The following is a 25661-nucleotide window of genomic DNA, read 5'->3' on the forward strand; positions in this document are numbered from 1 at the left end:
TCCACACTTCATCTTGAATATGTGCAACTGGCATTTGAGGCCAAAATATGAAATTCCATTCTATGCACACATTTAGGGGGAGCTCACTATATCATAGGATTCAAAATCTTATTATTTATCAATTCTTGTAAGCTTTAATTGTGTTATCATCAATCACCAAAAAGGGAGAGACTGTAAGTGCATCTAGCCTTTTAGTGGGTTTTGGTGAATTGAATGACAACACCATTAAAGGTCTAACAAGTTTGCTAAGTGGTGAACAAAAAATTGAGTCTATTGCATACACTTGTGGATTGTGGAATGAGAAATATATAAAGGTTCAACAAGAAGACAAACTTAATGATATTCCACATTATGTTCAAATCAAGGCCAAAATTGAGTATTGTTGTGTTGGAAGATAATGGAAATAATCTAGTTCAAGAAGAAGACAACAATGCAAATAGAATTAATGAAATGGCTTTTATCTTGTGGGATATTATAGTATCATGTGAAAGCAAGCATATTTGGCAAATGATAAATGAGACATGAGTTGATGATTTTAGATTGGTATCAATAATGGCTTGCTTTGCATGAATAAGAAGAGTTTGATAGTGGGTTAGCTTTGATCAAGGATTGAAGGATGAGCCAAGAATGCATAAGTGAAGAAATGCTAAGCAAAGATTAAATGACAAAGGACATAACTTATATTGGATATAAGTCGGTCTCTATGTTGGTTTGCTTGTATGGATAAAGATTTAGAAAATCACTTTGCATTGATATGATTAAGCTAGAAGTATGAAGATAGATATTGAAGTGAGTGTTAGGAGTATCAAGCCAAAATAAATAGAACATAAGGAATCCTGAATTGGCCTGACCATATTGATGTTGATTCATATATCTCAATCTATGTGAATCCAACTGAAGCTTGATTGATCTCAACATTCATATTTAGAAGATATTCAAGCAAGGATCATAATATTGAAGACATAGTTTTTCAATGGATTCTTAATATGATGTGACTTGAGTATGGATCGATAGGGTGAAGATAGCAAGGAAAGGGCTTCAAGGGACTAAGCGAAGGTGAAAGGCTAGCAATGGCTTGAGGAATGAGGTACCATGGCTAAGGTGAAGAAGACAGTACTTGCATTAAGTCAAGGAACTAATTGAGCTATAAGGAGTCATATTGTGTTAAGGATCAAATTATTAGTGGAAGTGACTTGAAGCCATGGATTGAACTCATATGTGTGGAAATGGTTCAAGTCACATGCTCAAGGTGTGTTTGCTTAAAGAGAAAAGATAAAGTTGATTGCAACCCTTTATGAGGTGATATTGAGAAGAAATGGCATATGAAGACATTGAAGACTCAAGTGGTTGAAATGGTTATATTCTCTTGATCTTGAGTATAGGTATGCCATACTATAAAGGGAATACAATGCACAAGCTTTAATGTGCAATCAAGTGCTCATTTACCCACCAAATATCCTTAAAGCCTTAGGCAAGACTGCAAGCTTTGCAATCCTACCTTTTGTGCTGCCTGGCAGGTGAGGCACTACCACGCTGAGGCGAGGCACTACCGCAGTTCAGCCATGGCACTGCCATGACTTAACTGACCGCTGGGAGCAGGGGATATTTATACCTTCTCTTCTCCCTTACAACGGTAACCTAGTTTTCAGATCGACCATTTCCTTTCCAAGTGCGACCAGAGCAGCTCTCTCTCCCTCACTCACCATTGGAGCTACTCAAGCTTCTCATTTGCTTCCCTTGTAAATCCACGAAAGTTTGAGCCTCTAAACTACATTAGAGAGCAGCCCCAACTGTTCTTCATCTCCTAGAGCACTTGGTTCGCGTTCAAGCCGGTGGATTGTGTTTGTTACTCTTAGAGCTTGCTCCTAGCCGATTAGAGCATCGCCCGTGGAGCTTGCCAACTTGTGTAGCAGCCCTAGGAGCTTTGTAATCATCCTAATCATCTAGTCAAATCACCCTCATCTCAATAGTTCATTCTTTTGACTTGAGAACAAGGATAAGGTTGAAAGAGACCAGAGCCTTTGTGGCTGCCTCAATAATGTGGATATAGACAAGCCTTAGTGGCGAGCTAAAGCATGGGATAAATTGGTGTCTCACTTGTGTTCTTGTGATTTGCATTGTTATTCTTGTATTTGTGGTGATTCTAGGGTTTGGTCCCGATCTACTTGCCCGTGCACTTCCGCCAACATCCAGGTGGTGGAATAGGCTCTATACTACCCCAGGAACATTAGTAATTTGCCCGATCTACTTTTCCTTGAGCAGTTTTTGAATTATAGTTCGAGCTTGTCTGCAGACGTAGCAGTGCTGTATTTTTAGTGCGGCAGTGCTGCACCTTGGGAGCAGCAGTGCCGCACTTAGAATTTAACTTCCACTGTGAGTTTGTTTGAAATAGGCCTATTCACCCCCCTCTAGGCGACATCAATGGTCCTTTCAACCCTATAAGGCCCGCCTCCAAAAATAGTGGCCCAGCAGGCAGCCCATCTTGGCCCGATATCATGCTCATAGTATATGTATATATATGAGAGTTAGTGTTTCACTCTCTCAGCCCACTCTCTCTCTCAGCCCTTTCCCTTCCTCAGACCATGACGCACCCGGGCTCTTCCTCCCTTCCTATCCTCACATGGTGCACCCACTCCCTCCCTCAGACCGCAGCGCACCCGCTCTCTCGATGCACCCGCTCTCCCTTTCTCTCGTGGCGTGGTAGCAGTGGAGGCCTCATGCGCGGGCTCGGCGCCTTCAGTGGCCTCGCACGTGGGCTTGGCGACAGCGGTGGCCTCTCCTCACGCACAGGCCCAGCGATGGTGGCTTCTCCTTCGAGGTGGAGATGCGTGGTGGCGGTGGCCTCTTCTTTGCGTGATGTTTTCCCGAGGTATCGGAGAGTCACCACTCCCCACTAGTCCTCGTTGGAGCACCCCGCATAAGGGTGTAGCTCTGCCTTGATCCACGCAAGGATCAAGTGCTCTCTATGGGCTGATTCTTTGACACTCCGTCACGGTGAATCACCACAACCGCTCACAACATGACTTGGGTCATCCACAAGCTTCGTCGGATGATCACCAAGCTTCCAACCACCACCGAGCCATCTAGGTGATGGCGATCACTAAGAGTAACAAGCACAAACTCTCACTTGACCAAGACAAGCCTAATGAGAAAGGTGGATGCACACTTGCTACTCCCTATGCACTAGTGAGGTCCTTAATCTTGTATTATCAACTCTCAATCACCACACTAGGCTCTTGCTCTCCCTTGAACTCCAAAGATGTTTCACAGCTAAACAATTGGGCAAGAGACCTCCCATGAACGAGTGGGATAAGTATTTATACCCCCTCATTCAAAACATAAATGTTGGAGGCCAACTCAGCAAGTTTCGGGGTGATCGGACATGCCAGTCAGGGTGACCGAATGCTCCGGTCAGTAGTACACATCACTATGTCAGAGAGAACCGTTAGCTCTAACCGGACTCTGACCCGTGTCCAGTCATCACCCACCAGACGCGTCTGGTCAGCAAAATGCCCCTATGGATTCTCTTTGATGTTGATCGGACGTAGGCATCCTAACGTCCGATCATGTACTGTTTAGCGCCCGGTCAGTACATGACTGTAGCTGCTGATCAAATGAACTGATCAGACTCTTCAAGCTGCATTCGGTCACAACCAAACCAGCGTTCGGTCAGTACATGACTATAGCTGCTGATCAAATGAACTAACCAGACTCTTCAAGCTACGTCTGGTCATAATCAAACCAGCGTCCAGTCAGTCATTTGACCCTCCATTCACTTCCAATTCGAAATCCTTCGAGAATGAGGTTTACTTCTATCGATCTTAGGGCTATTCCTGAGCTACCTAGTGCTAAGTTTGACACGTGTGCACCATACCTAATCTATTAGACCCACCTAGGTCAAGCTACTAGTCCATACCCCCTTAATAGTACGGCCAAAGGAAAAACAAAGTCCTAAACTACTCTAAGTGTCTCTCTAACGTCAAACGACACTTAGAACTAGTCCGTCCTTAACCTTGTCGTCCATCCTTTGAAAATCAAAATGATTTCCATCGATAGGGGCATGACAACCATGATTGTCCAATCAATTTCCATTACCATGACCTAACTCAAATTGCTCTGTAAAACACACGTTAGTCATAGTAATCTCGTGTCGTCATTAATCACTGAAACCCAACTAGGGGCCTAGTTGCTTTTAGGCTTGATCCGGTGGAGATGCGTGGCGGCGGGCTCGATCTGTTGCAGATCCGGTAGAGGGGCGCGGCGGCTGTTTGATCCAGCGAGTTAGAGCCCTCCGACGGTGGATCTGGCGGCGTGGCGTCCTCCCCGACAGCGGTTGCTTCGATCTGAGGCGGATCCAGCCAGGAGGTACCTGGATCCGACGAGGAGGAGCCCTCTGGCGATGGATCCGGCGACGTGGCGTCGACGGGGATTCGAATTGCGCTCCCCGGTGGCGGATCCGACGACGCGGCAGCATGGTGCGGATCGACGACGCGGCGGCGTGGTGCTGCTTGTAGCTGCCCAGATCTAGGCCCAGACCCGATTTCCAGCCAAGTTTGGGCTTTTTTTGTTTTTTTTTCATTAACCGAGTTGGTTGCCTTAAGGCGTCCGCCTCCGTTAAATGATTAACCATGGTGATTTTGGCAACCACCTTGGTTAAGGCCACGATTAACCGTGACCTTTCGGTCGGGACGGTAGCAAAAACCGTCTCGGTTAATGCCTTGTGCCCGCCACTGTTAAGATCTGTGTAGCGGTGACGTGCGCGGGTGGGCGCTAGTGTTGCCCCTTTTGTTTCCTTCTATTGTACGGTAAGTGAACGCTGGGACACATTTACTATAGAAAAAATTCCTTCCCGGTTGTTTAAAAAAAGTGGGGATGGTAAATTGTCAACAAAGCATCGGGCCGTCCAGGGGACAGACTGGCTATGAGCGATAGACGACTAGGCTCCTCTCGTAGACTTCTGGCCTTATCTGCCTGTGGGCTGTTGCTTATTGACATTATGGGCCACGTGATATGAACGACGGAATGGGCTTATGGCCTATGAGCTGGCCACATGGCCGCTGGGCTGCTGAAGTCAGGCTTATTTTGGACTGGGGTCAGAACAGGTAATTATTGAAGGGTATAGTAAAAGCTTACCGGCGACGGCAAGTCATGGGCAGCCAGCTGACACCAATGGTTGGCTGGCTGTGGCTCCGCCCCTGTTACGTCATATCATCTCTGACTACCTCACAGCTGTACATGCAAGTGGCAAGATTTTTCTTTTTGCTGCAATGCTCCTATATCAAGCACGCATTACAGATTTACAGGTACGATGAACCAGGAAAAATGTAATTTGGACCAACCTAGCAAAGATAACAAGAGCACTAAGTAGCATACGCAGAAGCATACCAACACGGCAGAGTTCCCGGGAACCTAAATTCTCAAATGGCATTAAAAGCGAAAAGGGATTGATACAAGAATAATGAGGTAGTAATACACGAATGAGGAAGTAATGATACACATTTTCCATTGACAGTTATACATGGTGAAATTATATATAACAGAATCAATTAAATGACAACTATGAGAAATATATGCTACAAATCGTGGGCCCCGTTCGCGTGCCCTTAAACCCGGCTTGATCCGCTTATTTTTTCATCTGGAACAGTGTTTTTCTCTCACAAATTCATCCAGCATTCCTCAAAATCATCCAGATTCCTCCAGAATTTAGACAAGATGAGCTGCTCGGTATATATACCCCAGATGAACGAATTGGTCTGTGGAAACAATTCTTGTACTATAGTTCTGTTTCTGTCATTGTACACGGCAACCTTGTTCGGCATCACTCAGCAGCCTGATGCTACTAGAAATTCTCTGTAGAGGCAACAACAATGCAAAATCAAAACCTGGTCTCTGCCAGAAGACAACCTAAGACTAAGAGCTTACCTCCCTAGTGTCACGAAGGCGTAACATATCTAATCTATCCGAGGGCCTCAAACTTATCAAGTTGACTAGCTGCAGGGAAAATAATAATAGAATAAAATATTGCATCAGCAAATATGCCATCATTAAAAATTCGGCAAAAACAAGCATGCTGCATACCCAGAAACTAAATTTTTCAGGATCCTGTGGCCCAGGCATGCTCTCAAGATCCAAATGTCTTGTTCGCCTTGCTGCATTCAATGAATGTTAAAACAAAATGCTATGTAGAAGCAAATAACAATACAAAAATATTAGCATACTAGACAATCATTATCATGATCCAATGCACACCAAATAACCTTAAGGGCTTGATTGGTTCATCTCTAGATTCTGTTTCCAAACTTTGGCAGCTCTAGGCTTCAAATAAAATCAAATATTCAAATGGTACTATGTTCTTGTGAAATTTCAGTTTTGTTTACTCTGTTAATTCAAGTCAATTTATGGAGCCAATCATTCGTGCAGGATACTGAAAATTTGCATACAAGATCTTCCTTTTCTCTAAACAGTTCTAAAACAATACTACTTCACTATGTAAAGTACTTGAAAAGCTGAAAATAAGCATACCAGTCCGTATGATTTCTCTAGCACGTCTAATATATGCCCTGGCCATCTCTGAAGCTCCATTGGCCATTTCCATTAGCTGTGAAGAATTAAATAGACTTATAAATTCAATAAATAAAAGTGACAGAGACAGCATTACTATTTTGATTTTGATGAGATGTAACACGTCTCTTTTAATTTTCACTTGGCCAGTATTAGTAATCCAAAGCATGGATGAAAGCATAGGCAAGGAGAGAACAACCAAATAGTCAAGGATTACTATTCGCCACAGATGGAAGGAAAAAAAAAGGATAGCCAACAATGGAATGCAAGGTCTTGCTTTTACTACGAGAAAAGAATAGTAGAGTCAAATTTATGGAACTTGTGTTAGCTGCAATAGTTATGAGAAGAAAAGAATGAGCTTGAATACAAAGCACGTCAGCTCATAAAAGAAAAGCCAGCAGAAGTGTTCATCGGACGAGCCTTGCAGCCTTGTCTCCGGACAGCCATGTCAGGGGTACGGGGGACACCAAGTGACAAAGGAGATAAGAGATAAATCTTGCTTTCCTTTATTCACGAATGTTACATGGTCATCTGCATCAAACTTTAACAAATTAACTAGTCAACTCAAATCTCCTATCATAGCACCCCGATCATACCTAGTGACTTGATTCAAAAGCAAACAGCAAGCACTAATCTGATTGACCTACTCAGCTTTGGCCATGCTGGACTGTTTATGGGGCTATGGGCTATGCCGCTATGGCACCCATGCGGGCCCACATAATATTGATCATGCCATCTCTTTAACATCTAAGGTTGATTCTACAGAATTTTCACCGATTAAAAGAATTCTTGTTCTAAGTCCAACAAGATCATAACAAATACCAGATATGTTCCAATTGTCCATCTCGCCCAGTTTCAAAAGTTACACTAACATGTTCTAGGTTTTCAATTTGGCAGTAGTCTAACAGAACCTCAATGTGGCTGAGAGTATGTAGCTGATGTGAGATGTACTACTTGTTACAAAAAAATTAACAGGATATACTGATAAAAATATTGGTTGCATTTGGACATAATTGTCAGAGTTAAAGAAAGGTATGGAGATTTTACTTCTCTTCTCCCTTGTGATCCCTCTGGCAGAGGTATATCTTGCAACCATTCAACTTCAGCAACTCTATATCTACAATTTTTTCAAAAAAAAAGTAAGAATTACACGGAAATGATGATCTGGCATTCTCTCCCAGATACATTTGTAGTAAGCAAGTTTAAAAAAAAAACATTTGTAGTAAGCATGTAAGACTCACCCATCTTGATCCCATGATCGTAAGATACGAAACCGACGTGTGCCTTCCACCTATGATGGAAACTATTATTTTTTGTCCTCTGAAAATGACTTCATAATTTTACAATTTAATTCATTACATTGATTCAACATAAAAAGGAATCAAATCTCCACATTATTTGACATTAAACAATGGTGGCTGTAGGGAAAAAAGAAGGTAGACGAAACTATGAAACGAGTGATACTTCGCAAGGTCCTCTACTCCTCTTGCTGCAGCTGACCAAAATGATACTTTCTTTACGCTCTTTTCTAGTCTCTACAAGAAATTTCTTTCAATGTAACAAGAATTAAGGTCTCCATTTGCAAAACAAAGAAAAATATTCCAAGAACATTTGCAAATAGATCTTACATCTTCTAGGTTCTAAAACAACGTTGAATCTAAGAATAAAAAAAAAACTCGACCTGCGGGGGGTTATGACGGCCCCCGGGTTTTCCCTTTAAGAAGATCTTCTCACACAGATCGAGAAAACCCCCGAACCCCCGCCCCCATCCTGACGCAGGAGGTACCGTTACCCTATGAGAACCGGGCTGGGGCCTTCCACTGCGCTTTGGCACATGGGGACGGGCGAGGGGATTTTTTTAACCTCAGCCTGAAATCCGCTCCCACGGGGAGTCGAACCCAGGACCTGAGGAGTGCCGCTGGGTCACCTAACCGATTGAGCTAGGCGCCCTTTGGCGAATCTAAGAATATAATATATGACAATTAGTTTTGACCAGCCAACACTAAGAGAGAATATTTTATTTCTGCAGCAACACAGTCAAGGATCTATAGGCTCACAGGGATGCACAACGCACAGTTGCACATACAGAAAGCAGTTTGCAGAATATAACTACACTGTTATTATGAAATCCAGTACTAATACAAAATTTACCTCTAAATAAAAGCGCCCATCTGGAAGTGGTTCACACCTAGAAATTTATGAATATTAAACATTAAACTAAAAAATATTGTCAGGAAGTTGCAAATAATGAAAAACAAAACTCACTCCAAAATTTCCACCTCACAGCCACAATTTGCTACAGTACCCGTTGCTGAATCAATAGCAACCTACAGTGTTCAAACCAATAATAAATAAAAGAACTATTTCAAAATAAACAAAGTGATGCTTTGACATTAGTTCCTAACCATTCCCATCCGATGGTTGCCTTCCATTATTCTCCGTACCTAATTTCAAATGGAAAGCATTAAAAGATAATGAAGAAATAAACAGAGAAAAATACCACTCAGTTACATGTCTTCTTTTCTCTAAAAAAATAAATTTACGCTTGTATTTTTCCTAGGCTCATTAAGGTTAGTGTGAATTGGTGAATAACAACACAAGTACAAAACTGTGTGTGGCCAAAGAATGCAGAATCCAACAGAGAAAATAAATTTCAGACTAGTCATGCATCAACAGCAAAAGACGATAAGGTGTTACACTTTTTTCTATTCACTGGAGCCAAGATGTGCAGGATGATCAAGTAATATGTCTTCAAAATTATATAGCCTATGCAGCTTTCCATGTTTTGAAGAAAAACATCTAAGTAATTCTAGGACCTATGCACATACAATTTTCTTCAAAGCACACTAACCTTGCTTTCTCGAATGATGCATTAATTATCGAAATTATTGAAATTTAACATATAATAAATTGAACATGTTTACATTTAGGTAATTAATGCATCATTCGAGAAACGAACTTAATTCAGCAAGATTTATAAATATTAAATAATAAAATTTTGCAAGGTTATAGCTGCAACCTGGATATGCATGTACAGTTAGGTTTGTTATCATGATCAATAGAGAAGTACATTATCAACAAATGTGTCTGACAAAAGTGTATCTGATTTTGTGATAACTTTACCATCAGTCTGTAGCGAGGTTCAAATATGTTCAGTGCCATCTTTTGGGATGGAAGTACAACATCCATAACAAAGAGAGGCATCAAATCAACACCGGCATATGTCATAGTCTCATGTTCTAACCTCCTCTCAGCATATTCTTCTGGGAAATTTCTCTGAATTATGTTGCTCAACGTTACACTGAAGCATTCAACCATAACTGCCATCAGAAATGTCAGGGAAAAATATGGGCATCTTAATGAAATGATACTTTGAAGTAAAGAAGATTAACTTCTCAACATCTTAGATTACCTTAAAGGGTATGTCCTTGGACCAATAAATAGCACTGTCCGACACATGGGGCACTTATTACCTATTGGACATAGCACATAGCAGTAAGTTCATAATTAAACGGAAACAGATAATTGGGCATGTGAAAATTGTGTAAGCTCACCATGATCTATTGACTGATGTAGACACGAGCGACAAAATGAATGCCCACATGGTGTAGTGACAGGTTCATACAACAGCTTAAAGCATAATGTGCACTCAAAATCATCAGTCCTATCTAACCTTGCACGCCTTGCCCCAGCTGCAATATTTGTATTCCTATCCAGATCATTCAGACAGGTTTGCAAGACATGACTGTATATATATAGAAAATAAGTGTTATAAAATGCACCAGAGGATCATTATTAACATAATAGATATCTGCGAGCAATGAAGTCAATTATGAATATCCTTATAAGCCAACAATCATACCTGAGGGGGTCGACTTGAAGACCAGCAAGAAGGGCCTCACGTGCCTCATGGTAACGCTCCATCTTCATATCAATCAGTTATTCCAATTAGATAAACCAACATTCAAGGAAACATGAATCCACTATAACATGGACATAATATACATAATACTGGTTCCAAAAGATTATAATAAAAAGGGAAGCTTGTGAATGGTTCTCTTGATGGTGTGACAACAGAGCATAACAAAAAAAGAGAAGCAAAATTATATATACATGGACACTTTTTCTTTTAAGAAACAGGAGGGCTATGCCCCCTATTGGTGAATTTTGCAATGAAATTTGGTATATGTCATGCATTACTACATCCATGAATCTTTTGAATATTTTCTTTTGATTAGCGAACTTGTATTTCTTTTGGATGATCACCCAGAGTGGTCTCAAACTTGACAATTTGCCACATGTAATTCCAAATTTTGCATATTGACATTTACCGCCTGTGATTTCAGGATAAAGTGAGAAACAGAAGTGGTAAAATATTACTTTCAAAAAAGAAGTGGTAAAATATCACATAAAGTACATCCGGAAATTTGCAAAAGTACAGGTGTTACTCGTCAAATTTTAAACGTGACAAGACCAAATGACCACAGTCCACAGATAATAAAAGGTTCTTCCAAAAATTAATCCTAGTGCTAAACTGAGTAATCTTATCCAGGGAAAAAAATACTTAAAAAGTACTATTTAGACTAACAAAAGAAGATTGGATCCAAGATCTTCTAATGTGCTTAAGTTACAAACTGTTACCAGAATTAGCGCATATGCCTTGAGAAGATATGGTCTAGGAGAATTACTGTTGATAGATAATATCTTCTCCGCATCCTTCAGAGCTAACTGTAATAATGAATCAAATATAAACAAAGTTTTTTTTTTCTTATAAGGAAAGAAAGCCTAATGCGCTGCGAGTTCACTTAATTAACATTGGAATTCAACAATAGTGTGAAGTACTACACCTCTGCATGGGTTGTAGGATCAAGGCCATTCAAGGGCTGATATTCAGAGTCAGCTGCTGATCTCTCCCTCAACAGTTGACTTAACCTGTCATAGTGGTAACACACCATGGTGTGAATCCAAAGCAAACATATCTATATAGAACGAAAGAGATCTGCACAGCTAAATTATGCAAAAACATTGCCAGGAAACTCACCGGCAGAAAGCCAAACTTCGATTGCCAAGGATAATTGGATCTGGTCTCAAATTTTGAGCTTTAGTGTAACAGAATATTGCCTGAAACAGGATCATGACAAGTAGCATTTGCACTAAGGTCAACAAAATATATTTGTACATGCGCAGACCACCTAAAAGCAGATAATTAAAAAACAACAACAACAACAAAGCCTTTAGGTGCATAAAAGTACTGTCAATATATATATATATATATATATATATATATATATATATATATATATATATATATATATATATATATATATATATATATATATATATATATATAAAATTAATAGGATAACTTGAGATGCTGCATTGCTGCCTGCATAAGTAGGCCCAAACAGGAGCATTCCACCAATGCCGGAAGGCCCATCTTGTTAATTAGTTTGGGCTTTCCTTTAGGTGAGATTCAGGAATCACTGGGACCATAAAACCTTGTGTGATACCCACAAAGATATCTAGGGCTTTCTTCTACTAGGACCATAAATAGTTTGGGCAGTTTTCTTTTCCAGGAGGGAGGGGGGGCTACTCAGAATGCCACACTAACTGTATGTGAAACCTCCTCGATATTCCAAATTGTCTGCATATGCTAACTCTGTCAAGCATATTTTACTATTCTAAGAGGCAGAGCAAGGGAAAGCAACGACTCTAGTTGATAACTTGTATAGTTTTCTCCCTTCTGAAAACTGTCTGCAAACTGCAGTTGCTGGTACCAGCCATTTGCTGCATATGCCGGAGAACCATTTCAGGAAATTAACTTGCATTGACAAAGAATGAATTGAACACCATTGTGCCATTTCAGCTTGGTTCGTTTACATTACATTGGACTTCATCCCATCTCAAGGAGTAAAAAACCAAAAGACAGTCGTTGCATCCTCATTCCTCCCCGAAGCCGAATCTCAGGTCACCCAGGGTACACTAGACTCACAGACTCCCCGTCCAACTCCAAAGCCAATTCTCATTTTATCCCAACACTGGAAGCATAACCAATTAAACTAGCAGACGCTCATGAGGTATATGCAAACTTCCAGTCCGGATACAGCGAGACACTGGCAACTCGACTGCATGCACAATTGCACACACAAAAAGAGTCGGGGAAGGAGCGAAAACTCAGCGATCACCTCGTCGAAGCGGCGGTCGCGGAAGGCTAGTGTGCCGCGCTGCGCGAGGCCGAACACCTCGCTGTACTTGTCCGGCGCCATCCCCATCTCCTCCTCCCTCTCCACCTGCGCAGCAACCACCACTCATAGCAGGTCAGCAGAAGCAGCATCAGCGAATTCGGTCCAAGCCAATACCTCTCCGGGTTCATCAGCAAATAAAGGGACAAATCGGGCTGGACCGGCACGAGCGACGCACCCACGGGAAGTCCTCGGCGACGAGCGCGGCGGAGAAGACGCCGCCCGGCGACGTCATTGGGGGAGGCGAGGGACTAGGGTTGGGATTGGGTTGGCTCAATTGGGTGCTGGGGCAGAGCAGTGTGGAGGGATTGGGGGCTTTGGAGGGAGGGAGCTGGAGCTGGTGGTCGGGGAGCACGCGGCGTTTGTGCGCCGGTGCCCAGTAGTTTTTGCGCGGCTGCGGCCGCGCAGACGTGTCCCCCCGCGGATTCGGGTCGCCTCGCCTACCCTCGCTGTTCCGAGACGACGACTAGTCTAGTGTGTAAACGAGGACAGGTGATTTCACCAAACTTCGATGCAGCCCCTCTTTTTCCTATAAACGACTGAATGTTCCAAATTTCCTTTTTTTTAAAGCTCATATATATCTTGTACAACGGCACCTCACTCTTTTCATTATTAACGTCTCATTTTTTACGCTCACACGTCTCTAATCTAAATCCGCGGCCACGTTTCTAATCTCAAGCTAGCTCAATCCAAGCCACAACAACACGTCTAGCCATGGTACAATTCTAATTTTAAGATGTATAAGAACATATGACATAATCAATATACCTAATACATAATACTAAATAGACAAAATTTCTATCACTAATAATTTTTTATCTAACTTAATACTAAAGTGACTTGGTCTCGGTCATCAGCCCGAAAAACTATGCCCGTTTTTTCTCCACGAACCACCGTTGTTTCCAACGTTGCCATCCACGTGTTCTCCTGTTTCTTTTCCGTTTTTTCGTTTCCTTCTCCGTTCAATTCTGTACGTGGCTTTTTTTTCCAAACTTTCTCCCCTATTTTTCCAATACGAAATCGGACGGAACACATGCAGGAAAAAAAAGGAAATCGATGTGAGGGTTCCAATCCAAACGTAGAGCAGAAGAATAAATATCTAAAATCAATGGTAAACAAACATGGATTCAACATTTCCAATAAAAAAGCAACACAGATCACATCTCGCAAACCTTTTTCGAATGGAGTCTAACGCAGACCTACCAGAGCGAGGTAAAACAAGGAAAAAAATCTAGAATAAATCGAGACGACTACAAATAAAATCCGATGACATAATACTCACATAAACCCGTCGTCGCCTTGGTGCTATGTCCTGGCATCGTGGTCGCCAGGGCTGGGTCCGCTGCAACATGCACCCGAGCTGTTGGCCTTCCGCACCGCCCGCATGGCAGAGCCGCTACGGCCAAGCCGTCAGCCTGTCACACTGCTCGTCCACCACGCTATGCGCCATGGACCTCATGCTGGCCATGGTAGGTGGCTGCTTGGAACGGCCTAGCACATAGCAACAAGGCCGTCGTCGCTTCAAGCCTATCACGCTGTAGTCTACACCTTGATGCCAGGACCCACCATCCTTGCACTCTGTGCAGCCGGAGATCCCTCTAACTCACAATGCCGGGACCCGGTGGTGTTCAAAGGGGTTCCACCATGACCCGCTTCGCTGAGCTTGCGGACTAATGCCACGCCGAGATGCTCTAGCAGGAACTACTCTAGAAAGCTCACAGGTTAGCGTTGTTGCAAGGGGCTTGGAGGAGCTCGTACCGAGCTTTGCTTCGTGAGCATGCTGGCCTCTCCCAAGCAATAAGATCAAAGAGAATAGAGAGGCAAGAAGTGGTTTTCCACGCGTTAGTGTGCTCGAGTGCTCATGGACACTAGACCTAGAAAATCAGAATTTTTATTAAAAAAAGAAATTGTGAAACCCTACAGAAATTTACGGTAAGTTAACCTGGCCTTATAATTTATTGACTAATAGTAACTGTGTCATGAGATAAGATGCATTTTACTTTGTTCCATGCAGGTATAGAAAAGACAAAAAATTAATCGTAATAATCATTGTCCATTACATTTTTAAGACTTGTTTTTCTCCCGATGCAACGCAGTGGCATATTTGCTAGTCATTACATAAATTCCATAGTCAACGAGTGTTTAGGTAGGTAATTACGTAATAAGTTATATGTTCTGTTATATTGCACAAGCATATTTTGCTAGTACATAGTTAAACTCATAGTGCAAAGGTCCGTAAGTAATTCCAACTACAACTTTGTCTCATTGTCGCTATTGCAATTGGCAAGTAACACTAGCGCAAAGTGATAAGCATCAAGAAAGCTACAAACACAATATGCAGTTTGCAATCTTAAATCAGGTTCTATGTTATAGATAGTTGGACAATGCTTATATAATAGTTGTCAATGATAATAGAATTGCAACAAATGTGATGTTATCCAATTATATATCTAGCCCATATTGTTAGAAGTACATAAAAATATGTGTGGATAAAGATAACGCTAATGCTTAGACTTGGTCGTCCATATGTCCAGACGCCGAAAAAAAAATCCCGCTTCGCATTCCGGTGCTTGTTCGTCGTGGCTTCACCATGCCATGCGGCCATCCAACCGCCACGCCCCAATCCCGCTCTCCCAATTCTTGTCCTCCCATCTCTCGGTCTCTCTCTCGCGTCCGCTGGCAGCAGAGCCCCGCGCTGCCGCGACCTCTGCCTCCTTCCTCCACGCAAGCCAACCACGCCGCCTCCTCTCTTAGTTCGCGCAGCGCCTCCCCGGCCGCTTCCCCAACCCCAGCGCTGCAAGGATGCCTCGTCGACGCTACCCCCTGCCGATGGCCATCGGGCTCACGTGCCGAGGCGCCTCAGGGTCGTCCCTGTGGCAGAACCGCCTAATCTAATGCCTCACAGGAGTGCTCGTCTTCCATTAGACACTAAGCACTCGAGGGAGAACACTAAATTACTCGGTTCCGTCGGACACACCCCAGGGGAGAACCCGAAAATCCACATTTTTGCCATCAGGATCACAAATGAGAGAATAAAGCTTACATCATTCGTAACCATTTCTTACATCACTTTTAACACAACAGCAGAGTATAATATTTATTAATATAACAGCGGAATGAACTCATATTATCAGAGTTATAAACAATTTACTTGAACAGCGGAATAGAAACATGTGAATAGAGTTACAGCGGAAATAAATATCTAAACATGACGTGAGAAAGTATTGACATATAGACTACGACAACAGATTATTAAACTTCCATTTTTAAAAGCATTTGGTGAGAGTTATAAATAAAAACTACGATCGCAGCGTAAAGGAAATCCTCTCTGAGCCCACCAGGAGGAATCCACACACAAGAGTCAGCTTTAGCATCCACCTGTCACCTGCAACAGGGGGAATAAAACCCTGAGTACTCAATTGTACTCAGCAAGACTTATCCGACAGGAGAAAAGAAAAGACTCCAAGGATATGCAAGACTATCTGGTTTGTGGGTTGCATTTGTAGAAAGCATTACTAAGCGTGCGTCCTTATATTTGAGTTTTATTAAAAGCCGCATTGGTTCATTAACTAACCATTCTATATAAGCACCTGTGCTACTTTCAAGCAGGTGATAAGCAATCGGGTTTCCTTTGTCCACCTTCCATCTTTCATCTTTCAGTTCTTACTACGATGCTAAACCGTAGACAAGCCGTACCGGATAGCCCGGTGATTTGCGAATCAATGCCCCCAGCTGGGTACCCCGAAAACACACGCCCCGCTTGTACCCCAGGCACAAGCAGGACCGACCCATCACTCTCTTGTCCCGGGTGTCCAGGTCCCCGTCCAAACTGGGACTCCAAGCCCCCGCCCCTAAGTCCCGGACTCAGTGCGGTGCAAGGACCTCCTCCACCAAAAACAAACCCTAACAGTCGGTCCGGAAAGAGCCGGATCCGCGACAAGAGAGCAACAAGTCTTCCAAGCGCCCATACATAAGTATGTGCTCGGGATAATAAGTCTGTGACCTGCCTAGAGTCATATACAACGATCGGTCCTTAACCGACCAGACAGGGAAAAACGGTGTAACCAAGCTATGACCCGCCTCCGCGGCGACACAACTTCTTACACCCACCAATATCTAAACCATATCCCTGCCCGGTCACCATTTTCCTTTCCACAATTTTCATATTTTCCAAGTGATAGTAATCCAATAATAATATATTTCCTATCTCTCGCGAGTGACAGGCAATCACTCGACTTCTATCGGAGTCCTGTAGCATAGCATTCTACACGATCCTGTCATACTAGTAAGACTCATAGGATAAAGACATATATATGCAAGTGGGTTTCATTCAACTCCTTGAAACTTAATGCACAAATATAATTTAAACTGCAGAAAAGTAGGGGTTATGCACCGGGGCTTGCCTGGGTAAGATATATTAAAAAGTTAGTATCTGCATCTTCAGATCATCCACCATCAGCTGAATAACAAGCCCATTGCATCATCTTCTGGAAAGAATTCCATTACACCATCTTCGGATTCTCAATCATCCTTCGATCGACCCGTTGATCCATCATCGTACCTATATGATATGCATGCGATGCAATGCCAAGATGTAATTAATCAACTGCAATCGTGACTCATAAAATACGACGTACGCCTCTTGAGTTAACGGCTAGTGCTAACGACGACCATACTTGGGCTACATATATACGTTGTCGGATAAGGCGTCATTTCCCAACAATTATTTTAGTTATTTAAACCTAAGTCATTATTTCATTCTATCGATTTAATCCTTATTCGAAATAGAGCATCATTAGCTACCTAGTAAACTGATTATTCTGGAGCTACAAGAATTACCACGAGTACCTAATATTGCTGAGAACCTACTGCAAAGATTTCAGATTCAATACTATTACCAATTTATCACGGAAGTTCCTACACGTTTATATTTTTATAATATTAAGTACCTTAAATTAATTATATAGCTTCCACGAATATTATCAAACTATGTGAACAAAATCTACTATAGGTAGCTCATGATTTTAGGAACTTAACATAACTAGTTTCATAATTTTTGGACCACTACGCAAATTTATATTGATTTTACAGGGTACTAACAACCTGTAATAGAAAAGCATTTTAGACAAAAGGAAAAACCGGCGGCCACCCCTAACTGGCTCCACGGCCTAGCACGGCTAGGGCCGGCGGGCAAGCAGCCCAAGCGGACGGGCGCATGACGGCCCAGGCGGGGCGCAACCGGCCCAACGCCACGAAACGGCGCGGACGGGCCATACGGGATGCGCGGCCCAGGCGGACACGGGCCAGCGGCCCAGCGGCCGGGAGCGCGGCCCAGCACGACGACAGGCCGGCCCCAGTGCGGTAGGTGGCGCGGCAATTTGCTAAAAAGCCCCTGAACTCTCCCTAACGCAACCGAGCTCCACGAGCACTATTCTACGAGTCAAGTATTTCGCAAAAGGGACCCTGTATAAAGCTACGTCTTGGACTCATACCCCTGCTCACCATGCTTAATCTTTTCCAGGAGCGGAGGCGCTTGGAGCCGAGGAGCTGAGGAGCTCCGACCGGCAATGGAGACGCTGTGGTCGTGACGGCGCGGGTCCCGTCGAGGCAGCAGATGCCGCGGCGGCTCGGCGCGTGGCAAGGAACTCGCGCGCACAGGAGAGAGCAGGCACCGACGGGCAGCCCATGGCAGGACGATGCGGCATGGCCGAGCGCGGGCGGCCGAGGAGCGGGGAGGTGCTTCGCGGCCCGGGCACGGGCAGCGAGGATACGGCCACGTTCGGCATGGGCGCACAGGGCTCGGCGCGGGACGGCGCGGCGAGGACGATGCGGAGCCGCGTGCGGATGTCGACGGGGCGACCTGGTGCAAGCGGCACTCGTGCGCGGTCACGCGGGTAGGGGCGCGGACGCCGGCGAGAGGCTGCAGCTGCGGTGGCGGGAGCTCGAGGCGGCAACGGCAGCGGCCTCGCTGCACCGGAGGTGGCGCACGGCGGCCCGCTCTGCGTGACACTGCGCCGATGGAGGAGGCACGATGAATCAGCCGAAGATGCACGACCTTGGCCGGTTGCTCGGATGGGTGAGCAGGGGAGTGGCGCCGTGGTGACGGCCGAGCGCTACGGCATGGACGCCGGGGGAACCGCGGGTCCAGCGCGGGACCAGGACGCGGCTGGAACCGAGGAGGGAGGAAGCTTCGGCCTTGAGCAAGATGAAGAGCGGGGAAGGAAGGAGGGGCACCGCTGTGCACAGAGAAGAGAAGGCGAGGCAGAGCCGTAGGCGCACACGCGAATGGAAAAGGGAAAACGACGGACTGCGCGGCCGCAGTGGCGATGGCTCGGGCGTGCGAGAGGGAGGCGCGGAGTAGCTCGGTCTTTGGCTTAAGCAAGAAGGCAGCAGGCAAACGTATTCAAGAAGCCGAGGGAGGCCGACAGGGCAGCACGGTACCACGCGGCCGGCAGTGGCATTCCAGCGCGCGGACAGGAAATTGAAAGGACACGGCGGGCAGGGCAGACAGCAGCATGTGCGGCCACGGCTATGTGCTGGCGGAGGCCGGTGCAGGACACAGTCAGAAACAAAGAAAAACGGGCGCAGCTGCGATGGATAGGCTGCTGGCGCTCCCATTAAAATATTAGGACAAGACGTACTGCATTTGCTGTTTCCCATAGTAGACAACCGATTGACCGTGTACTATTGGTAATATATATATATATATATATATATATATATATATATATATATATATATATATATATATATATATATTTTGTTGTCTCATTTGTCAGCACGCTATGTTTATAAACATTGTTTTTCATACTTAATCCAATATAACAAATCGTTCGATAGCATCGTTATCGGACAGTCCTGAATATTTCTACGTACGGCGTAATTTAACTTGAGCGTGTATTTGAGTCCACGAAACTAAGTCGCACAGGATTCGCTTATCGCGTCGAATACGTTTTAAATTAGAAATTTCGAGAAACTTGTTACGAAAATTTTACTTAGGCCTAAATCGTGGCGCTAAATAAGATCGTAACACCGGGGTGTTACAACCAACCTCCCTTAAAAAGAATCTCGTCCCGAGATTCGAAGCTGGAACCAGAAAAGGGAAAACGCGATTACATTTCGTAGACCAGGGATTACACGAAAGGTTACACGACTTCGAATACTAAACCACACGGAAATCTAGGGATACATGGTTAAGAGCAACTTGGTACAACCGAGACCTACTCCAGAAGTCGAGATAGACGAGGACAATGGAGAAACAACAAGATAATGATTATCCAAAACATGGCGTAGCACCAACAGATCCAGAAGCAGTCGACTGAGAAGTAAAACATCATGAATCCTAAGACCAACTAACCAAGGGAACTTGAACTTCTTCGACGAACCGGATCCTTTCTTCTTCTTCGATCACACCATCACCTCAGACAGACGAACCTAGCTTCACAACATCGACTGGATTTCGTAGTTCTGCTCCAAAGGAGAGGGGAAATGGGGATGAAGGAGAAAAGCAAGGACCAAGGGTTACTTATAGTGGAGAACAGAGGTGGGGAGCAACACACCGGAGTGGAGATAAGATTGGACATGTTGCGCTCCCTGCGTGAGCGACGGAGGGGGAAATAAAGGAGAAGAGAGGAGGTCCGCTCGACGAGGCAGGCGTGCGAGCGGTCGTGTCACCAAAAGAAGGAAGAAAGGGAAGGGGAAATGGGGGGGTCCGGTACGAGGACGAAGGCACAAGAGTCGAGAGCCGACCGGATGCTGGGGAAAAGGAGCAACGCACAATGCACAAAGACGGCGAGCACTGCATGATGCCGCGGCCACACGAAAACGGGACGATAAAGGACCCGACATCGACGGCGTTCATAGGGCACACAGCGAAATGACCCAGCATGCGAAGCACGGTCAACTAAAAACAGGGTTTGGGACATGACGTCCACTCTGACTTTTCTATTACTCCCGGCTATCCACTGCTAACCTTCCTTTACTACTCTTCTTTTTCTTTCCTTTACCTTGAGAGAACACTTCTGCATCAACCCGTGGTGGATTTCCCGTTTGAACACCTGAACATTTCCAAGGAGAAAATTTTAAAACAAAATGGTACGGCGGTGTAGCTTGGTAAAGGTACTTGGTTAACAACCTCGATACCAGCGCGTGCCGAGCAGTGTCACATGTGGCAGCTGTTCCACAGGGAGCCCTCGGTTTCGCCGCGGCACCATAAGCTTTTAACCAGGCAACTACTACCAACTTACACGCCATGAAGGCAGTGGGGTCATAGACCACAGAGTAAGGGGAGTATTGCAAGGGAAAATTCAAACAGCAAAAGTTTCCCTCCACAACAAGGGACAAGGAAATCAAATCCAACGACGGATTTGGTTTAAAAAGATTCAAGTGTTCTGTTGGGACATCCACAATTAGTCGATACAATGTCCAATAACATCCAATCACGGCTGGTCTGCTGGCATCAGAATGGCAACTTTTCTTGTAACCCACTTGATATCACCCATGAAACTCTTAAGCACACCTAACGAACTTAAGGTAGATGAACGCAATAAACACAACGAATAATTAAAATGCATGTTCCAACGATCTGATACGGGTACATCATACAGGCATTCAGGCTCCCTTTCACGACATAGCATTCACCTACGGTCGGACGATCTCAACAACTATGGAGGACGAACAACAGATAAGAGTACAATACCGGGGGGAACAGCGACAACAAGCACTACTACTACGGGTACAGCGTCCCAAGATAACTATTCTACATCTTCATGGGGCAACGGCTGAGTGAGAGGAACCAAGGACTCTTCTTCTGACACTTCCGAGGGTGGAGGTGCGGGCGGTGCTGCAACACCAGTTCTTCTTCTTTCTGGCGGGTGGATAGGGATCCCTTCCAAGATCGAGGCATCCTGCCTTTCAGCAGCCAACGTCCTCCGCTCGGCCCTGGTGACAAGATAGGCCACCCGCAGCTGATGAACATGCCGGTCTTCGGCTCCCTTTAGAGCTTCCTCCATGGCAGCCTCTCGGCTCTCAGCAGCTGCAGCGCTGGCATGCGCGTCGGCGAGCTGCACCTGGAGCATCCGGTTGAAGATCTCAGCTTCCTCGGCGCGCCGAAGGCATGCCCTCAGCTCCAAGGCTTGACGGTCGTACTGCTCATCCAGAGCGAGCAGGTACGTGGTCAAGTGCACCATGGTGGGACTGTCCTCTTGCACATCTCGTCCTTGCAAAGCCTCCATGCGGGCCCTCCATGCCCGCCGATTCTTGTCCAAAGGAGGAAAGAACCGCATGGGGGTACGGGCAATGGGCTCCTCATAGATCTGGCAGAGGTACCGCAAGGCTTTGTGGGCCACAACCTGGTAGGTGTCGACGAAGCGAAACCCGGTTGCGGTCACACTCCAGGCTTCAGTGAGGTCGGGGAACTCCTCACTCTTCTCGATGTAGACGGTAACCTCACACCGCTCGGTGCCATGCTCCTCATATTCATGACCCTCATACTCGGGGCGATCATTGACTCTGAGCTTTTGCAGGGTGGCATGCAGGATTCTGGGAAAACCCACAACGTTTAGGCAATAGGTACTAACCCAGGCTCCTGCCATCTTGGCGGTGGTTGCAAGGAAGGCTGAGCGAAAAGCTGGCCCAAAGGAAAAGCTAAGCGAGCTAAAGTGCGCCGAGTGGTGGTACCAATGGCTAAGCCAGGCTCTACTTATAAAGGCGGAGCGTTCAGTGGTCCTGGCGCGGTTCACCAGGGTTCCCGCGCGAGATCACTACGGCGGATTGACCAATTTTCGCGCGTTGGAGGCGAGCGACGTGCGATGCCATTACTGACTTGTACGACTGCAGGGCAAGGGTCCGACAAGAGCGCAGAAAAGAGGTACGGAGAGACGTGGGTCGCGACCGGCGCGAACCACGGCGAACGCGAAACACGAAGCCATAGTGCAGACCTACTCTAGAACAGGAACAAGTTCGTCGTGCACAATACGACACGCGCGACACCTATGAATGGCGTACTTGCAAGCAATACGGCACGACCATGCACAAACAGGATATGCATGAATGCACGTCCTATACGTCCTTTCACTGTTGCCAACATATAGGGCAACCGTTCTTAGAGTTTTGGCACATCGTTCTCTCCCTGCAACTAGCCGATACTATCGGACTATGCTCGAGTCAGTGTACCTGCAGAAACTTGATTAAGTCTACCTAAGTCAGCAAAGTGCCATCTATTCTGGATACATAACCATAGTAATAGGGCTACTTATATAACTTCGCATACAAACGTCCTAACTTTTTGCAACAATGGGTTGTCAAATTTTAGTTTAAAAAAAAGGTTTTCGAAGCCTTATTTCCTCATTTATGCTCTGATACCACCTGTGGCAGAACCGCCTAATCTAATGCCTCACAGGAGTGCTCGTCTTCCATTAGACACTAAGCACTCGAGGGAGAACACTAAATTACTCGGTTCCGTCGGACACACCCCAGGGGAGAACCCGAAAATCCACATTTTTGCCATCAGGATCACAAATGAGAGAATAAAGCTTACATCATTCGTAACCATTTCTTACATCACTTTTAACACAACAGCAGAGTATAATATTTATTAATATAACAGCGGAATGAACTCATATTATCAGAGTTATAAACAATTTACTTGAACAGCGGAATAGAAACATGTGAATAGAGTTACAGCGGAAATAAATATCTAAACATGACGTGAGGAAGTATTGACATATAGACTACGACAACAGATTATTAAACTTCCATTTTTAAAAGCATTTGGTGAGAGTTATAAATAAAAACTACAATCGCAGCGTAAAGGAAATCCTCTCTGAGCCCACCAGGAGGAATCCACACACAAGAGTCAGCTTTAGCATCCACCTGTCACCTGCAACAGGGGGAATAAAACCCTGAGTACTCAATTGTACTCAGCAAGACTTATCCGACAGGAGAAAAGAAAAGACTTCAAGGATATGCAAGACTATCTGGTTTGTGGGTTGCATTTGTAGAAAGCATTACTAAGCGTGCGTCCTTATATTTGAGTTTTATTAAAAGCCGCATTGGTTCATTAACTAACCATTCTATGTAAGCACCTGTGCTACTTTCAAGCAGGTGATAAGCAATCGGGTTTCCTTTGTCCACCTTCCATCTTTCATCTTTCAGTTCTTACTACGATGCTAAACCGTAGACAAGCCGTACCGGATAGCCCGGCGATTCGCGAATCAATGCCCCCAGCTGGGTACCCCGAAAACACACGCCCCGCTTGTACCCCAGGCACAAGTAGGACCGACCCATCACTCTCCTGTCCCGGGTGTCCAGGTCCCCGTCCAAACTGGGACTCCAAGCCCCCGCCCCTAAGTCCCGGCCTCAGTGCGGTGCAAGGACCTCCTCCACCAAAAACAAACCCTAGCAGTCGGTCCGGAAAGAGCCGGATCCGCGACAAGAGAGCAACAAGTCTTCCAAGCGCCCATACACAAGTATGTGCTCGGGATAATAAGTCTGTGACCTGCCTAGAGTCATATGCAACGATCGGTCCTTAACCGACCAGACAGGGAAAAACGGTGTAACCAAGCTATGACCCGCCTCCGTGGCGACACAACTTCTTACACCCACCAATATCCAAACCATATCCCTGCCCGGTCACCATTTTCCTTTCCACAATTTTCATATTTTCCAAGTGATAGTAATCCAATAATAATATATTTCCTATCTCTTGCGAGTGACAGGCAATCACTCGACTTCTATCGAAGTCCTGTAGCATAGCATTCTACACGATCCTGTCATACTAGTAAGACTCATAGGATAAAGACATATATATGCAAGTGGGTTTCATTCAACTCCTTGAAACTTAATGCACAAATATAATTTAAACTGCAGAAAAGTAGGGGTTATGCACCGGGGCTTGCCTGGGTAAGATATATTAAAAAGTTAGTATCTACATCTTCAGATCATCCACCATCAGCTGAATAACAAGCCCATTGCATCATCTTCTGGAAAGAATTCCATTACACCATCTTCGGATTCTCAATCATCCTTCGATCGACCCGTTGATCCATCATCGTACCTATATGATATGCATGCGATGCAATGCCAAGATGTAATTAATCAACTGTAATCGTGACTCGTAAAATACGACGTACGCCTCTCGAGTTAACGGCTAGTGCTAACGACGACCATACTTGGGCTACATATATACGTTGTCGGATAAGGCGTCATTTCCCAACAATTATTTTAGTTATTTAAACCTAAGTCATTATTTCATTCTATCAATTTAATCCTTATTCGAAATAGAGCATCATTAGCTACCTAGTAAACTGATTATTCTGGAGCTACAAGAATTACCACGAGTACCTAATATTGCTGAGAACCTACTGCAAAGATTTCAGATTCAATACTATTACCAATTTATCACGGAAGTTCCTACACGTTTATATTTTTACAATATTAAGTACCTTAAATTAATTATATAGCTTCCACGAATATTATCAAACTATGTGAACAAAATCTACTACAGGTAGCTCATGATTTTAGGAACTTAACAGAACTAGTTTCATAATTTTTGGACCACTACGCAAATTTATATTGATTTTACAGGGTACTAACAACCTGTAATAGAAAAGCATTTTAGACAAAAGGAAAAACCGGCGGCCACCCCTAACTGGCTCCACGGCCTAGCACGGCCAGGGCCGGCGGGCAAGCAGCCCAAGCGGACGGGCGCATGACGGCCCAGGCGGGGCGCAACCGGCCCAACGCCACGAAACGGCGCGGACGGGCCATACGGGATGCGCGGCCCAGGCGGACACGCGGCCAGCGGCCCAGCGGCCGGGAGCGCGGCCCAGCACGACGACAGGCCGGCCCCAGTGTGGT

At 44.9% G+C, this 25661-nt stretch overlaps 1 protein-coding gene across 7 annotated transcripts; it reads right to left on the reverse strand.

Annotated features, from left to right (window-relative positions):
- Window positions 1–5398: 5398 nt before the first annotated feature.
- LOC136541700 (uncharacterized) lies at window positions 5399–13252 on the reverse strand. 7 transcript variants are annotated; one of them, XM_066533723.1, is made up of 18 exons: window positions 12982–13249; window positions 12747–12851; window positions 11603–11682; window positions 11409–11493; window positions 11203–11289; window positions 10424–10485; window positions 10116–10306; window positions 9974–10034; window positions 9685–9862; window positions 8967–9005; window positions 8827–8888; window positions 8713–8749; window positions 7803–7852; window positions 7609–7678; window positions 6523–6598; window positions 6079–6149; window positions 5923–5991; window positions 5399–5850 (listed from the first exon to the last, which is right to left on the reverse strand). In XM_066533723.1, exons 1-18 carry the CDS (start codon window positions 13036–13038, stop codon window positions 5791–5793), a joined length of 1440 nt encoding a protein of 479 aa, XP_066389820.1. In that variant the 5' UTR covers window positions 13039–13249; the 3' UTR covers window positions 5399–5790. The 7 variants fall into 7 exon arrangements, 6 of the variants coding, with proteins under 6 accessions (XP_066389820.1, XP_066389827.1, XP_066389846.1 ...); XM_066533730.1 differs by having other exon boundaries at window positions 12921–13249; XM_066533749.1 differs by lacking the exons at window positions 5399–5850; window positions 5923–5991; window positions 6079–6149 and adding an exon at window positions 6982–7102 and having other exon boundaries at window positions 12982–13251.
- Window positions 13253–25661: the final 12409 nt, after the last annotated feature.

Source organism: Miscanthus floridulus, chromosome 1, assembly GCF_019320115.1.
Source record: "Miscanthus floridulus cultivar M001 chromosome 1, ASM1932011v1, whole genome shotgun sequence".
In the NCBI taxonomy this organism is placed as follows: Eukaryota; Viridiplantae; Streptophyta; class Magnoliopsida; order Poales; family Poaceae; genus Miscanthus; species Miscanthus floridulus.